Source organism: Ictidomys tridecemlineatus, chromosome 10, assembly GCF_052094955.1.
Source record: "Ictidomys tridecemlineatus isolate mIctTri1 chromosome 10, mIctTri1.hap1, whole genome shotgun sequence".
Lineage (NCBI taxonomy): Eukaryota > Metazoa > Chordata > Mammalia > Rodentia > Sciuridae > Ictidomys > Ictidomys tridecemlineatus.
In genome coordinates this window covers 96,633,692-96,650,030 of record NC_135486.1, presented here as the reverse complement: position 1 = coordinate 96,650,030, position 16,339 = coordinate 96,633,692, and the positions used below count along the sequence as shown (strand labels likewise).

General features: G+C 33.7%; 1 protein-coding gene across 3 annotated transcripts in view; it reads left to right on the top strand.

Moving 5' to 3' along the window:
* The window catches only part of Hspa14 (heat shock protein family A (Hsp70) member 14), a 30,583-nt gene extending 14,244 nt beyond the window's left edge, over positions 1-16,339 (top strand). For all 3 annotated transcript variants that reach the window (XM_040276737.2, XM_005334274.3, XM_078023488.1), the window contains 7 exons: positions 14-175; positions 1,493-1,648; positions 3,868-3,970; positions 12,736-12,948; positions 13,423-13,596; positions 15,126-15,196; positions 15,768-16,339. In XM_040276737.2, coding sequence (XP_040132671.1) covers positions 14-175; positions 1,493-1,648; positions 3,868-3,970; positions 12,736-12,948; positions 13,423-13,596; positions 15,126-15,196; positions 15,768-15,846 — 958 coding nt within the window. In that variant the 3' untranslated portion in view covers positions 15,847-16,339. The remainder of the gene's footprint in view (positions 1-13; positions 176-1,492; positions 1,649-3,867; positions 3,971-12,735; positions 12,949-13,422; positions 13,597-15,125; positions 15,197-15,767) is intronic.

Sequence of the window (16,339 nt, the reverse complement as noted above, 5' to 3'; positions counted from 1 at the left end):
CTTTCTCTTGAAGCAATATTTTGGTATTTAAGCTTGGAGGAACATCCTTATCTCTCAGTGTCATGGAAGTTAACAGTGGAATGTATCGGGTTCTTTCAACAAACACTGATGATAACATCGGTGGTGCACATTTCACAGAAACCTTAGCACAGTATCTAGCTTCTGAGTTCCAGAGGTGAGTTTTAATGGTCTAGATAATACATTTTGATTGAGGCTGCTCTTCAAGTGTAAAACATTTTTCCCTTAATTTGCTTTAAATTACTATGCTGCAAATGAAGATTGGTTTTTTCATTGCATGGGAACTACCAATAGGAAGGATGGGCACTAATTTATGTACATTTGACTTGGCAGAAGATAGTGGGGTCAGGGAGGATCCAGCCTGAAGATTTAAAGATTTTTTTAACTTTTCCTTTTGCTTTTTAGTTGTGGATAGACACAATACCTTTATTTTATTTATTTATTTTTATGTGGTGCTGAAGATTGATCCCAGTGCCTCACACATGCCAGGCAGGCACTCTACCACTGAACTACAACCCCAACCCCAAGATTTCCATTCTTTTAGTAGTGAAAAGTTACAATGTCCTGGGATGCAGAGGCCAAGCTGCCTAGTGTAGGGTGCTGGAATTTTTCACTGAGTGCAAAGGAACCAATAGCCACTGAAATGTTTGGGTCTGGTGACAGCTTTATTGTGTTATCATCATCTCAGTGAGTTAATATCTTTTGGAGTATTTATTTTAATAAATCTACCACAAAGAATATTTGAGTCTTATTACTGTATGTAATTACTCCATTTAAAGTGTTGATTATATGTTTATATTTTATATGTTTATTATGTTGTATTAGACATTGCCAACCTAAGGAAAAAACAAAACATGTAGTTGAAATAACATTTTCACTAGTTCACCAAATTAATTTGTTGAAAAAGTGGTAATTTCTCACTTGTTTAATGAAGATCTACACTGCTTTGTCATTTTAACAAAGCAATTGATCAAACAGTTTTAAAAATTAGGCGAACTTTAATTTCACATATTTTGTATGTGTCAGATTTCTTTCAAGAAGCACATTTAAGTTTTGAGGTTCTTTAAATGCTCAAAAGATAGTTTTATGCAGTTAAAACAGTGGTTTTGTTGTGATTGTAAAGGGTGAGATAGGAGGCAGACCCAGTTACATAAATCTTCAACCTCTATCTGTCTCACCTGCAAAAGGATATCTATTCTACATTCTTCAAATTACTGTCTATTATTGTGGTTACATAATACACTAATTCAAAATATTAAGTAAATTGGTTATTTTCTCAAATGGACCCTTCTCTTAATTGCAAAAAATATGCCTAGGAAAGTTTAGAGGGATTAGAAGCCAAATACTAACATCTGGTATGTAATATTGATTCATAAATTTATTATTGCTCTAAGAGCAAATATTAGGTTTTAATTTCATTAAATTCTAAATGACCTAGTAATTTTAAATTTCAAAGGCTATGTTTTTAATTTAGGTCCTTCAAACATGATGTGAGGGGAAATGCCCGAGCCATGATGAAACTGATGAACAGCGCTGAAGTCGCAAAACATTCTTTGTCAACCTTAGGAAGTGCCAATTGTTTCCTTGACTCATTATATGAAGGTCAAGATTTTGATTGCAATGTGTCTAGGTAAATCTGAAGTTCAAAAAACTTTAAATCATTCCAAGAGCATCTTATGTGGGTATGATTTTCTCACCTTAAACTTTTTGTTTGTTGAGGTTTATTAGCCATCTATGAGAGGGGAACTTTACTGTCCTTACTTTGGGGGTTCAATTTTTGTCAGACTAAGTAGCTGTTCCCAAAGTAATTACATCAGTTTTGATTCTTGCCCAGTTATTTTAAGTTACAATTAGTGCTGTGTAGAAAAGGCATCCTAGGGGCTGGGGATGTGGCTCAAGCAGTAGTGCACTCGCCTGGCATGCGTGCGGCCCGGGTTCGATCCTCAGCACCACATATAAACAAAGATGTTGTGTCTGCTGAGAACTAAAAAATAAATATTAAAATTCTCCCTCTCTTCTCTCTCTCTCTCTCTCTCTCTCTCTCTCTCTCTCTCTCTCTCTCTCTCTCTCGCTCTCTCTCTCTGTCTTTAAAAAAAAAAAAAAAGAAAAGAAAAGGCATTCTAGATCTTTTAAAGAGAGTTAACTTGAAATTTGAATTTCTTTTTTGGTACTGAGGATTGAACTCTGGGGCACTTGACCACTGAGCCATATCCCAATCCTATGTGGAGTGTCTCCTGTTTCAATATTACTTAATAGTTAGCATTGTATAGCAAGCTGTATTTTAAATATTTGGATTAACTAGTTGAATCCTCATATCAGCCCTATGAGATAGCTACTATTATCTTTTTCATTTTACACATGGGGAAGCAGAAACAGGTTTCATTACTTGCCTAAGGTGATACAGTTAGGAAGTGATCGGCCTGGGATTCAATCCAGGCACTTTGAGTCTAAAATTTATGCTCTTCAACTGTTAACACAGTAGTAAAAATTGATGTCTCTCTTGTTTTTGTTTACTCTGTCCATCATCATTAATATTTTACATGTTTTATTTTTCACCCTCTACTGGTGATTGAACCTAGAGCCTCACACATGCTAGGCAAGAACTCTACCATTAAACTACATCCCTAGCCCTAGTATTTTACATTTTAATAGCTTTTATGAGACTTAGTATAGATTTAGTGTACATAAAACAGTTTTTAATAGCCATATCTTTTACATAATCTAAGACATTGCATACAAGTGATTGCATTGTACTTTGGACATTGCCCCAGTCTTTCATATTGAGTGTTTATTAATGTTAATAATAGCCATCTTTAGTTAGCCTATTGAAATCTCCCAAAAATTTGGCAGGTGACTTTCAAACATAGTAAAACCCTGAAGTGTTGCTGCATTGTATAATTTTTAAGATTCTACTCACTATGTTTGTTTACTTTCTTTTTCTGTTTTTCCTAATTGAGTTTTAGTGCTGCCTAATACAATAGCCACCAACCACCCATGGCTATTTAATTTAATCAGGAAAAGAAACATTAAAAATGCAGTTCTTTGGTACCACTAGCTACAGTTTGAGTACTTAGTAGTGCTTTGTGGCTAGTGATTAGCTGAATGTTCTGTTGGGCAGCACTTTTTCTAGGGTAAAAACAGATTTTAAGCCATGCCCCAAAATACAGAGATGGTGTTAATTAAATTGAATAGATACTTTGTGGGTAGATTATGTATTTTCAGGATGCCCTAAAGTTAAGTTTGTCAAAGTACTCAGTATGTGTTTGCTTATTAATATCAGCAATTAATTAAGAAGAGGGAATTTATAACTTTTCATTAAGGAAATTATGCTCTTAGAGTATGTTTAATATCTGTACATAACACAAGTTTTAAAATCATTCATCTACAATTAAGAAGTTAACTTCTCAGTGCAAAAGAAGAGGTTCAACTGAGATTATAATGAAAAACAATTTTAATACTTTAACATATAAAAATAGCAAAAATTTCCTAATGATGGTTTGATTAGGGTCAATAGGCTTATTGTTGTGAATGCTCCAATTTGGTATTTATTCTTAGATTTTTTTTTTTTTTTGAAGCTTATAAATAGACCATAGGCATGAGAGCTTTCCACCTGGATTTAATGTTAAATATTTTTATAAACATCTAGATAAATAACTTAAATACACACACACCCATGACATTGCACTGTTTAATAAATACCTTACTCTTGATTGTAAACCTATCATTCCAAAACTATCACATTAAATTTTGGCATTATTCTTCACAAAAAAGCAAGTTTGATTATATTAAGCCTTTACTTTTTGTGTTTTTCTTCTCTATGTGTGTGTTCACATGTGTATTCATGTACAGAGCAAGATTTGAGCTTCTTTGTTCTCCTCTTTTTAATAAATGTATAGAAGCAATACGAGAACTCTTAGATCAAAGTGGATTTACAGCAGATGATATCAACAAGGTAATGCATTTATGTTTTATTTTAGGAATAGTTTCAGATTTAAAATTTAGAAAATAGCTCTTGGGGGGAAAAATAGCTCTTGGTACAGAAAAGTATTTTTATGCTTGTACTTTCAGAGTTTTTGTTAACGAATAAGTAAGCTTTGTTGAACTTAGATTAATGACTCTGGTGATCTCTAATTATGGAGATAGATTATATATATCCATATATATATGTGTGTGTGTGTATATATATATATATTTTTTTTTTCTTCCCTTCCAGTTTCCCAGAAAGGAATAATTCCTTTCTAGTATAGTTTTTTTTTGAAAGCATGCTATATGCCTGGCACTGTTTTTAAGTACTTTACATACATTTACTTGTTGATTACTTACCAACAACTCTGTGAGGTAGGCACTGTTATATATCCCCATTTTATAAGTGGAGGCACTGAGGTACAGAAATTGAGTGACTTGCTGATGCAGTTAGTAATAGTAGAGCCAAGATTTATCATTCCTGAGCCTGCCTTTAAATTGTATACCATATCACATCTGTTTATTTGCTTAGGAAAGAATTTTGATATTTTTAAAAACGTTCAGATTGTTTAGTTTTTATTCCTTCCCCCAGATTATTTCTGTCCTTTGATAATTTTTTATAAACTTAAAATGTTTTTTAATGATTTCATTATTAAAGTAATTATTATTCATATAAGAAAATTCAGAAAATACCAAAGTCCAACCCATATTATATTACAAAATATTTAGAATTTGAATGCATAGGTTTGTTTGCTAGCCGTGGTTTTTTGAATAATAGTTCAAATTTTATACGCACAAAATTTTTGAATGTCAGTTTTTTTTCCTATAATGCAGTCAGTTTCTTTCTCCATATGCCTGTATAATTCTCATAAACACATTTTGAAAAAGGTTGTTAATATCCTAAGAAAGGAAAGACACCATGAATTGTCTTACTGTTCTTTTGTGGACACGTAGGTTGTGACTTTTCCTCCCCTGTGACAGAATGATGCCTTTGGACACAGGCCTTTACCATGTTTAATATTATCTCTTCCAGTAGATTCATACAATAAAATTACTGGGTCAAAAGTATAATTAATTTAAGGCTATTTTTACCTCAAGTTACTTTCTAAGAGAATTGAATTAACTATTCATGCAACACTATAACCTTGCTGACACTAAACTTTATCATTTAAAGATAAATTTCCAGTTGCTTGTTGAAACAAAAAAGGTATTTATTTTGTTGATTACTAGATTATTATTATTATTATTTTGAGTACCAGAGATTGAATTTAGGGGCCCTCGACCACTGAGCCACATCCTCAGCCCTATTTTGTATTTTATCTAGAAACAGGAGCTCACTGAATTGCTTAGTGCCTCACTTTTGCTGAGGCTGGCTTTGAACTTGAAATCCTCCTGCCTGAGCCTCTGGGATTACAGGTGTATATTACTGCGCCCAGTTGATTGCTAGATGAGCTTTTAAATGTTTATTTGATTTTGTATCTCCTTGTGTGTAAAATTCATTTTATATTCTTCATCTAATTTAATTTAAATCACAATACTTTTAAAAACATTGGGTGGATATTTTATATAGTCAGAGTTTTAGCTATCATTTACTATAATCTTCTTTTGAGACATGTTCCTTGCTGTTCTATTTTGACTCTGTCATGGAAAAGAACATTTGAAATACAGAAAAGTTTCATTTGTCAGTTTAAATCTATTGATCTATTACTGATTTCTTCAATTGCTTTGTTTTACTGTATGATAAACAAAAATACTATTTTAACTTGTCTATAGTTTGGAAGTTTTTATATTTTTAGCTTTTTTGCTGTATTCTATATGATGTAAATTTCTAACTGATTTCTGCAAATCAGTTCAATAAGTTTTGGGGACTGTTTTGACACTTGTAATATTCCAAGCATTGTGCTAGCTTAAAGGCTAACGATGGGTGACAGGAGAGGAGCATGACAATAATAGTGTAAGACAGCAATGGAGAAGGTGTGGCCTCACCTGCCTGAATTGGAGTCCTCCAGTTGTGATAATCCTGGACTAGGCAAATCACTTTATTTCCTGAGGCCTTCTTTTCTTCTTTAGAAGTAAGTAGTATAACTTATTGAATAGGATTATTACAAGGAATAAACAATAACATTTATAGTACAGTGTGGGGCATACTGATCAATTAGTGTCAGTTGTCTTTCTAGGACTAAGAACATTGTTAAAGATTCCATCTCCTAAAAACAAGCTTTTGAAAATTTAAAAACATGAAATTGTGTCTTTACTTTGTTTACTTTGCTATAGTAACTAAACAGCCCTCAATTTTCTATGGTTTTCTAGAACAAACTTTTTTTTTTCCTCACTTAGGTTGCATGTTCGCAGTGTGGCAGGTGACTGGAAGTCTGCTGCCATGGTTCTGTTCCCTTTGCTGCTTAATCTCAGCCCTAGGATATAGGAGCAGCTATCTGGGACACAAAATTCTCATGGGAAAGGGCAGGAGGGATAACACTTAAGAACACATTACTATTTTTAATGCTTTTCTTTAGATATGTATGACAGTGCGTTCATATTCAATTCATGGCTAGGCCTGACAGCCAGGCAAGGAAGTATCCCCTACCTACAAAGTCAGGTAATAGGCAGAGATGGATAATCCTCTTACAGCATAGGGGTAATGAGTGATTGAGCTTCACATGCACTAAAACATTTAATCTTCACAAAAGCACCAGGATGTAGGAAATAGTTATTTGCATTTTCAGATGAGAAAACTAAGGTTTCCACAAAGGCTAAGCAGTTAGCTCACAGCTATAAGGCTGGCATTTCAGGACTGGGATTCAGGCAGAGTAGAAGTTGTGTTCTTGATGCTTGTGCCCATTGCCGGCTAGTTTTAGTATTTATAGATGTAGTCTTAGGAACAATTGATTTTTTTCCAGAAGGAATCCTCTGTTCTCTTGCTTCAGAAGAATGGGTTTGATTTCTGGCCTGAGGACAGAGAGCATTAGGGTTCCTTCTTTTTTGAATATGCACCTTCCCTTCTTCCCCATGTTTTTAGCACCTTGTGACTCCCCTGCTAGCTGCTGAACATTTGTTTCTAAGTTCCCATAACTATGGAATAATATGCTGTAGCCACCTTCTGAGTCAAAGAAGAGGTCTTAGGGGTCCAATCACTGCATGTGAAAACAACCCCAGCCCTGTGTTTGATTCTGTGCCTTGCCCTTGGTTTTGGTGGGTACTTTGAGCACCAGTTCATTCTGCAATGCTGAGTCAAACCACCCTGCTTCTCTCAGGTTATTTTCAACTTCATCTGCGTTAAAATAATTACCTCTTCCCTTCCAGCTTCCAAAATTTGTTGAAATCTCTAACTCAAGCTCTTTCTTACTTTGCCCTTCTACTTTTATACCTTCTTACTATCAGATTAGTAGGCTTATGGAAGGTTAAACCCTGCATTTTATGACAAAGCTCCCAGATTCTACAACTGCAATTTTAATAGCTCCATAGGATTTTGTTGCATTGATGTACCATAGTTTAAAAACTAATTCTTTATATTAGCTATGTAGGTTATTTTAGTTTTATATTTTATAAATGGCAGTCTTTGCGACTTTGTGATCATTCTAATTTCCTTGAATTAAAATTTAGCGTAAAATTCCAGATGTTAAGACTTTTAATATTTGTTATCAAATTGCTCACCAAAAAGCAGTTTACTTTTTGAGTAGATGTGAACCTTCATTATTAATTATTATTTTCATTTTTAAATTCTCTGTTTGTACATCTTTATTTTGAAAGTGCTTTAGAATTACTTTTTCAACTTTTTATGTAAAATCTCATTGTGGTACAGTTGCATAAAGTCTGTAAAATAATTTGGGGATAATATAATAACTATACAGTATCTAGTTTGGATTCCTAACCACAAAGTTGATATCCCTTTCTATTCAAATCTTACAAAATATTTTTTTAAACTTTGTGTTTTCTTAATATTTATTATTAAGAAAAGTCTTTTTGTTAAGACTTCTGTGGAATTTATTGGTATTACGAATATGTTTTTTATAATTTTATTTTGTAATTTGTTTTTGCTGATAAATGGGATACCTGTTTGTTTTCTTTACCTTCCATTTTGCCATTTTGTGAACTCTTTGGATTGATGATTTTTAATGAAACCTTCTGAATTTTCTGGGCATACATTCAAATTTATTTACTAATTAATCCACAATATTAAGCATACTTATTTTATGCTAGACAGGTTCTGGACACCTGGGATACAGTAGTAAATGTAACAAAATCATTGCCCTTTTAGAACTGATATTCTACTAAGGATATAAAGTTAATAAATAAACAGCTGAGAAAATAATGACTCCAGTTTTGATAAGTATTACAAAGAAAGATAAAGCAGGATAAGGCCCTACCTAGTGACAAAGTGTATTATTTTCAGGTCAGATTCCCATAACAAGCCATGTGAATGTCTGTCAGTGTCCCAGGCAGAGGAACAGCAGGTTGGGAGCATGCATGGTGGGTTTAAGGAGCAGCAGGAGGTAGTGTGGGTGGAAGAGAATAACTGAACAGGGAGAGTGGGGATTGCTGAACCTGGCAAGGAAGTAGGGAGTACACCACCAGAAGAACCTGGGCAACAGCTTGAAGAGTACATTGTAGTCTGTATTTAGGGAAAGAGGTCTGGGCTTGAGATATGTGTTTGTCAGCACATGCTACTTAGAGCCACCAAGCAGAATGAGATCACCTGCACACCAAGCACAGAACCACTTTAGAGGAGAGACCCCAAGACCAAGCCCCAGGCCTGAGATTAGTTGATAGACAGAAGAGAATCAGTACAGGGGATTTAGGACCAGTCTACTAGGGAAGAATCAGCAAGTAAGGGAGGGAAAGAGCAACTGTTCTGTGCAGGCAGGTGAGACCTGGTGGTTGATTATTGGGCTTGGCAATGTGGGATGACTAAGTACAAGAGCAGTTGTAATAGATCTGTGCAGATAAAAGCCTTCCTAATGTGAGTTTACTATAGAATAGAAGGTATCCTGTGGAGATAATAAGTATTGGAGTCTGTCTTCAGAAACTGCCATTATAAGGGCAGTAGGAACATGTGGTAGGCTACGGGTGTCAGGAAAGGTTGTATCTTTAAGTGATAATGCTTCTCTCTCTCCATTTTGTTGACTTTATTTCTGTTTTATATTTAATCACTGTGATCAGAATGTAAGTACTTTTATTGATACTGGACATACTCCTTTTGTTCTTTTTATTAAGGACATGCTACTAATCTTTTCCAGCAAATATGATTTCTGGTAACCATTTTGAAATGGATTTTCTTTATCTAATGAAGATAGAATTTCCTGGTGAGCATGGTGACACATGCCTGTCAGCCAGGCCAAGGCAGGAGTATCAAAAGTCCGTGGCCAGTCTCAACAACTTATTGAGAACCTGTCTCAAAAAAATAAAAGGGTGTGGGGATGTAGCTTAGGGGTAAAGTACTTTGGAGGTCTATTCCCCATAAGGGTTGGAGGTGGGTGGGAAGGACATTTCCTTTTTTCCTATTTTTAAAAGAATTTTAATATGAAATAGGTATAGAGTTTTTACAAATGTATTTTTGGACACCAAAATACATGGTTTTCTTCCCATTTGTCTTAAAGCTATGCGATGAATTATTAATGATTTTGTAGGGTTGTATTCCTGGGATGGATATTACTTGGTTATGAGGAATTATTTTGTTATTTTAATTTCTGTGATAATTTCTTATTTTCACAAAATTTATGATAAGTTAGCAAAAAAGAATTAGATGACCCATTTTAGAAGTCTATCTTATCCATATTGTCTGAACAAAATGGCCCCTTTTAACATATGGTTCAAAGAATAGTTGTCCTGAGGTGGTGGTGGGGCTCCGCTTTTTAATTGCTGTATTCTAAGAAAGTGCTGGAATTGCTCAACTCCTGTGCATGCCCTCACCCCTGGATGAGGAGCTATCAGTGGCTTTTTTTGATCCATCTACTCAACAGTTGGTCCCAAGTCTGCCACATATGGACAGTCAGAGGCATATGGCTGAGCCTCAAGGAGACTGCAACCTGGGCTTGGTCCTTTTCTAATGTTTTCTCTCTTCTACACATATATCGTGATCTGTGCATCAATGTTCAGCCTCTTCTAAGGTCATGACACTATATGCAGAGACTATGCTTCCCTCTTTCTGCTCTCTTTAGAAAAAAAGTCATGAAACCCTCATGATTCAAGTACTTGAACTTACTTAGAATGACAAAATATTATAATATATGATTTTTTTTTTACTCAATACCTCTAAGCCAAAACATCCACACTTTTACTTTTCTTTTTTTCCCCCTTTTTGCATTTTTTTTTTAACTTGAAATTTAAAACATGACCTCTATTATCAGGCAATTGTATTTTTACCCTTTTATACCCAGTTGAGTTGGTAGTTCCTGGCAGTTTTTTTCTTCCTACACCCCAAAACTGAATTCACTTTCATTCCTGAGGCCTATAAAATACTTGAGCTAGTGATGTCTTTCATGTGCATTTTTTTTTATTTTAAGAATAACCAGAATAATCTCTGATAATTGTTATTTTCTTTTTTTTTTTTTTTTTTGGTACCAGAGCTTGAACCCAGGGCTGTTTTACCACTGAGCTACATCCCCACCTCTTTTTATTTTGAGATAAGTTTCACTAAGTACTTAGGACTTCATTGAGTTAGTAAAGCTGGCCTCAAACTTGTGATCCCACTGCCTCAGCCTCCCAAGTTTATGGAATTATAAGAGTACAGTACTGTGGGGTTTTTTTTATCTCTTTGTTTTTTATCTTCCAGTTTTATAATTTCCAATTAGTTAAGTCCTGCCCACCCCACCCCAAAACTCATATGTTGAAGCCTTAGTCCTCAGCTCATCTCCTTTTGGAGATGGTACCTTTAAAGAAGAAGTTAAGGTCATATGTGGTCATGGTGAGGGCCCTATTCCAATGGAATTGTTTGTCCTTTTATGAAGGGACAACCAGAGAGCTGGTTCTTTCTCTTCCTTTCTCTCTCCCTTGGGAAACAAAAATGAAATCATGGTGGCCACAAACAAGCCAAGTGAAATATTCAAAATGAAACCTACCTTGCCTTGATCTTGTACTACGAAATGTCTATTGTTTAAGAGATACAGTCTTTGGTATGCTGTTAAAGGCATTTTGAGCAGAGTAATACAGGCATTTTGATTTTTTTTTTTTTTTTGGTACCCAGGAGTGTTTAACCACTGAGCCACACCCCCAGCCCTTTTTATTTTTTTCTATTTTATTTTTTTGTTGTTGTAAATGGACATGACACCTTTATTTTATTTATTATTATGTGGTGCTGAGAATCAAACTCAGGGCCTCACATGTGTGTTAGGCAAGCATTGTACCATTGAGCTGCAACTCCAGCCCTTATTTTTTTATTTTGACATAGGGTCTTGCTCAGTTGCTTAGAGCCTTGCTAAGTTGCTGAGGCTGACTCTGAACTTGTGATCCTCCTGCCTCAGTCTCCTAAGCCGCTGAGACAGGGATGTGCCACTATGCCCAGGTTTTTTTTTTTTAAACCTATTTTATTTTATGAAATATTGCAGAAATTGTATTTGAAAAGCCTTTGATAAGAATAGTTAATTATATTTGAAATTCATGTTTTCTATTAAAATTTAAATTTTCAGAAGAAATCTCATATTGTAGACTAAATGCTTAAATAATTTATTTACATTAAAACTTATTGGTTACTGTTAACATTAAGAGTATCACACTTTTCATCCCCCTCCCAAAAAAAAAACCCAAAACCCCAACATTTCCTTGGTCATTTAAAAAAAAAATTATAGTGCTAACGTTTTGTTAATATAGCTTTTGGATGTTGAATTTGAGAAATTTGCAAAGCCATATTTTTTTATTCTCATGGTATTTACCTGGGATCCTAAAATATCAAGAAGAACTTTTTTCTTTTAACCTACAAAACAGACTTTTTGTGTTTCTTGCCAAGGCAAATGTACTTTTTTTTTTTTTTAATATTTCAGCTGATGTTACTCATCCCTCACCTGAAGATTAATGTGGTATCCCTTATTCTACATGACATGTTAATGAGTCCTAGTTTTCATCAGTTGTTCTTCTCTGCTACACATTGGACTTTGATACCATTAAGACTATAATATAAGAAGTGTTTATTGATGATTTCCCTGCCTGGGTATTCATTCATTCATTCAATATTCCGAATTGGGTTCATAAGTGCTGAATGAGTGGGGAATGTAGGTGATTTATAAGGAACAGTTTTACATTAAGTTCTTCAGAAATAAGAAATCTAATCAGATAGAACTAAGAGCTTAAAATGTAGTTTTGTAAAAATACAAAGCATCTCTTTTTTTCCTTAAGACAATATTTTTCCATGGTGAAGTCAGATAGCATAGCACTATTTATTTTGTCACAAGAATGATGTCGTATTTATTCATACATTTCTTTAAAAGATGTTGGAACAGTACAAAATATTAATATATCTTATTCAAATGACTATTTGTTGTTAAGTCTCAGGTGCACAGTATTAATCATGAACCACATATATATTGCTGAACTGTATTTTATGCATTTGGATTTCGTCGTTTAAAATTTTTTGAGTAAAGAATATGTTAATTATATATGAAATGTTAGATTTAGATATTTATATATCTTAAGCATGACAATATGTTAAATATATGATTTTTAAATTATGTATGGTTATGATGGCTCAGCCCAATTCATTTGATTTTGAGAAACAATCATTCTTGTAAAAGTAAAGAATTGAAAATTATTTTCTTTTTCTAGATTGTCCTTTGTGGAGGGGCTTCTCGAATGCCAAGGCTACAGCAACTGATTAAAGATCTTTTCCCAGCTGTTGACCTTCTCAATTCTATCCCTCCTGATGAGGTCATCCCTATTGGTGCAGCTATAGAAGCAGGAATTCTTATTGGGAAAGAAAATGTATTAATGGAGGACTCTCTAATGATAGAGTGTTCAGCCAAAGATATTTTAGTTAAGGTATGTGTAGCTTTTCTGTGCATTGTCATACAAATTAATCAACATAAGTTTTCATATATACCATGTTTTTACGATAAAACTTTGTTATACTGGTAAAGATTTTAAATTTAGGTTTATAGTTTTATTTTTAATAAGTTTCTTATATTCTTTTAATATTTATCTAGCAGTTGATTTCTTTGGAAAGTGAAATAATCATAAGCTTCTAATATTTCTTTTTTTTAATATTTATTTTTCAATTGTAGTTGGACACATGCCTTTGTCTTATTTATTTATTTATTTGTATGTGGTGCTGAGAATAGAACCCAGGGTCTCGCACATGCTAGGCACACGCTCTACCACTGAGCCACAACCCCAGCCCCAAGCTTCTAATATTTCAGTGTATTTTTTTAAACAAAGTGGGATGGAATTAATTTATATTCTTCTCATCATAAAGAAAAATATCAAAAGGTATGCATCTTATTTTCTTTCTTACAGGGAGTGGATGAGTCAGGAGCCAACAGATTCACAGTACTCTTTCCATCAGGGACTCCTTTGCCAGCTCGAAGACAGCACACATTACAAGCCCCTGGAGATATATCTTCTGTATGCCTGGAACTCTATGAGTCTGAGGGGAAGAACTGTGCAAAAGAGGAATCCAAGTTTGCCCAGGTGAATACGTAAAATTAGACTGTGACTTAGTCATATGCAATTGTTCAGCTTTTCCTTCAGTATTAGATTCAGTTTAATATCTCAATTAATACAAAAATTACATAGGATATCTAACCCTTGTTTATGAATGAATTGCTTCTACTTAACTCATTATTAGATGAAGGAAGAAATAGTGATTTTAATTTGAAAAAGTATGGAAAAATAAAAACAAAATGCAGTTTGTATTTTTACTGCTTCTCTGTTCATGATCTTAGCTCACCTTGGTATTAGGAACTAGAAGAGGAACAGAACACTTTTTTGCTTGCTCACTGTACCTGGCAATCCATTCATAAACAAGTGTTAGGTGTTCTTTGTCCTATGGTTACAAAGTGCACCCACCACTCTTGTAATCCCAGCAATTTAGGAGGCTGAGGCAGGAAGATCGAAAGTTCAAAGCCAGCCTTAGCCTCAACAACTTAGTGAAACCCTGTCTTAAAATAAAAGATACAAGAATTGGGGATGTGTCTGAGTGGTAAGTGCTCCTGGGTTCACTTCCTGGTACTAAATAAATAAATAAATAAATAATGAAAAAACTATGCATAGCATACCTGGGCTGCACCTCAGACTTACCAATTTGGCACCTGCTGGTAAAGGTTTCAAAGCTCCTCTGATAATTCTGCTGTATAGATAGAAGCACTTTCCTATAAACTAGGTCTCTAATCTCTGATGATACTTTTTAGTATCCCCCTTAGGGGCGCTCTCTCACTCCTTATCTTTCCTTTCACAATCAACTGGAGACTCCACAGCTGCTGTCACTATCTAACTTAAAGATGCTAGATGGAGAAGTGTTGGTTAGTAATGCTGAACCTGGAAGATAATCTTTCAGTATTTCCACCTGTTCTAATCTTTTCTTTTTACAAATGAGTAAAACAAGGTAGTGACTTACTTTGGTCATTATACTTGATCTTGGCAAAGTCTGACAAGTAGCTCAGTGGCAGAGCACTTGCCTTGCAAGCATGGGGCACTGGGTTCAATCCTCAGCAATGCATAAAAAATAAATAAATAAAGATATTGCGTCCATCTACAACTAAAAAAATTTTTTTAAAAATAGTACTCTGTATTTTCTGAGATAAACTACTTCTTATAAACAGTCATTTAATCTGGATACTAAAGAGGGACAAATACATTAGGTGTCTTATATGTCCTCCATCTGAAGTAGATATTTCCAGTAATAAAGCTTAACTGTTATTCTTTGAATTCTGTTTAAATGTTAGGAGAGAGCTAGGGATGTGGCTCAAGCGGTAGCATGCTCGCCTGGCATGCGTGTGGCCCAGGTTCGATCCTCAGCACCACATACAACAAAGATGTTGTGTCCGCCAATAACTAAAAAATAAATATAAAAAAAAAAATGTTAGGAGAATTGGAAACTGTCTTATTTTAAAAGATTTGTTTCAGTAAAAAGTAAAATTTGTCCTTTGTAATAATTGGTGCATCAGTTCATTAATATGTCAAAGTTTTGAATTATCTTTGTCTTATTTTTGCATAAACAGGTTGTACTCCAGGATTTAGATAAAAAAGAGAATGGATTACGTGATATATTAGCTGTTCTTACTATGAAAAGGTACAAAATTAGATTTCTTCTAATGTTAAGACAATTCATTTTGAAACTTGACCCCTTTTGTGAGTTTATTGATTTTTCAACCATTGTCATTCTAGGCAAATCATTATTAAAAACTTAGAAAGATTTTTGTCAGTTAATCAAATTTTTCAACTTGGACTTAGTGTATTTTACAGAAAAGAGCTTATCTCAAGACATTGGTTTGCATTATAAATATTTTATGAATTCTTTAAGTATAGTCAGTCTAAATATTTAATCTGTGGTAATTGGAGATACAATTTTTTTTTCAATTTTCAATGTAATTTTTTAAGGTTTATATCTTGACATTCTTTGCCATATGAATAGATAAGTATGTTCCATTATTACTATAGTAAAGCTCTAGGAAAGAAATTACTAATTAAATTTAGCTGAAGACACTAAAATTGTGTTTATTCTTAATAATCCTCTTTCAAAAATTTAAATTAAATTTAAATTTAAATTCTTGTTTACTCCGAGTCCTCAAGTAACTTCTTAAGGACTTTCTGTTTTTATAAAATGAGATTTTAAAATATTATTCATTTTTTTGTTTGTTTAGGGATGGATCTTTACATGTGACATGCACAGATCAAGAGACTGGAAAATGTGAAGCGATCACTATCGAGGTTGCATCTTAGTGTTTTAGATAACCCAAGCCTTTTTTAGAACTAGAATATCAATATTTCTTGGTTTTGTGTATAAGCAATGTTTATATTAAAATACTTTTCCAGTAAACATATGTCATGTTTATTAAATTAAAATATGGTTGCAGTCTTTTTGTTTTATTTTTCATGTAAGATCAGCTAGTATTCATGGTAAATAGAGGATTTTTGATTATGAAGCTCTTTATAATTAAACAAAATTGGTTGAAGGAAATTTTATTGGAAATTTTGCATGATGTTTTAAAAATTTTTATACTTCTATGACTTCTAAATTTAAAAGGGTTTTATTGATTTTTGATAGATAATTAAGAGAACAAATAAAAGTCCTTTATATTAATTGAAAAAATTCAAGAAACATATGCAAAGTTAAGATACCAATATGGGCACATAGTACATTGGGTACAGCTCATGAGATCTTGAGTTCAGTTTCCAGCACCAATAAGTAATAAAGTTGAGGCTGTTTTGTTGT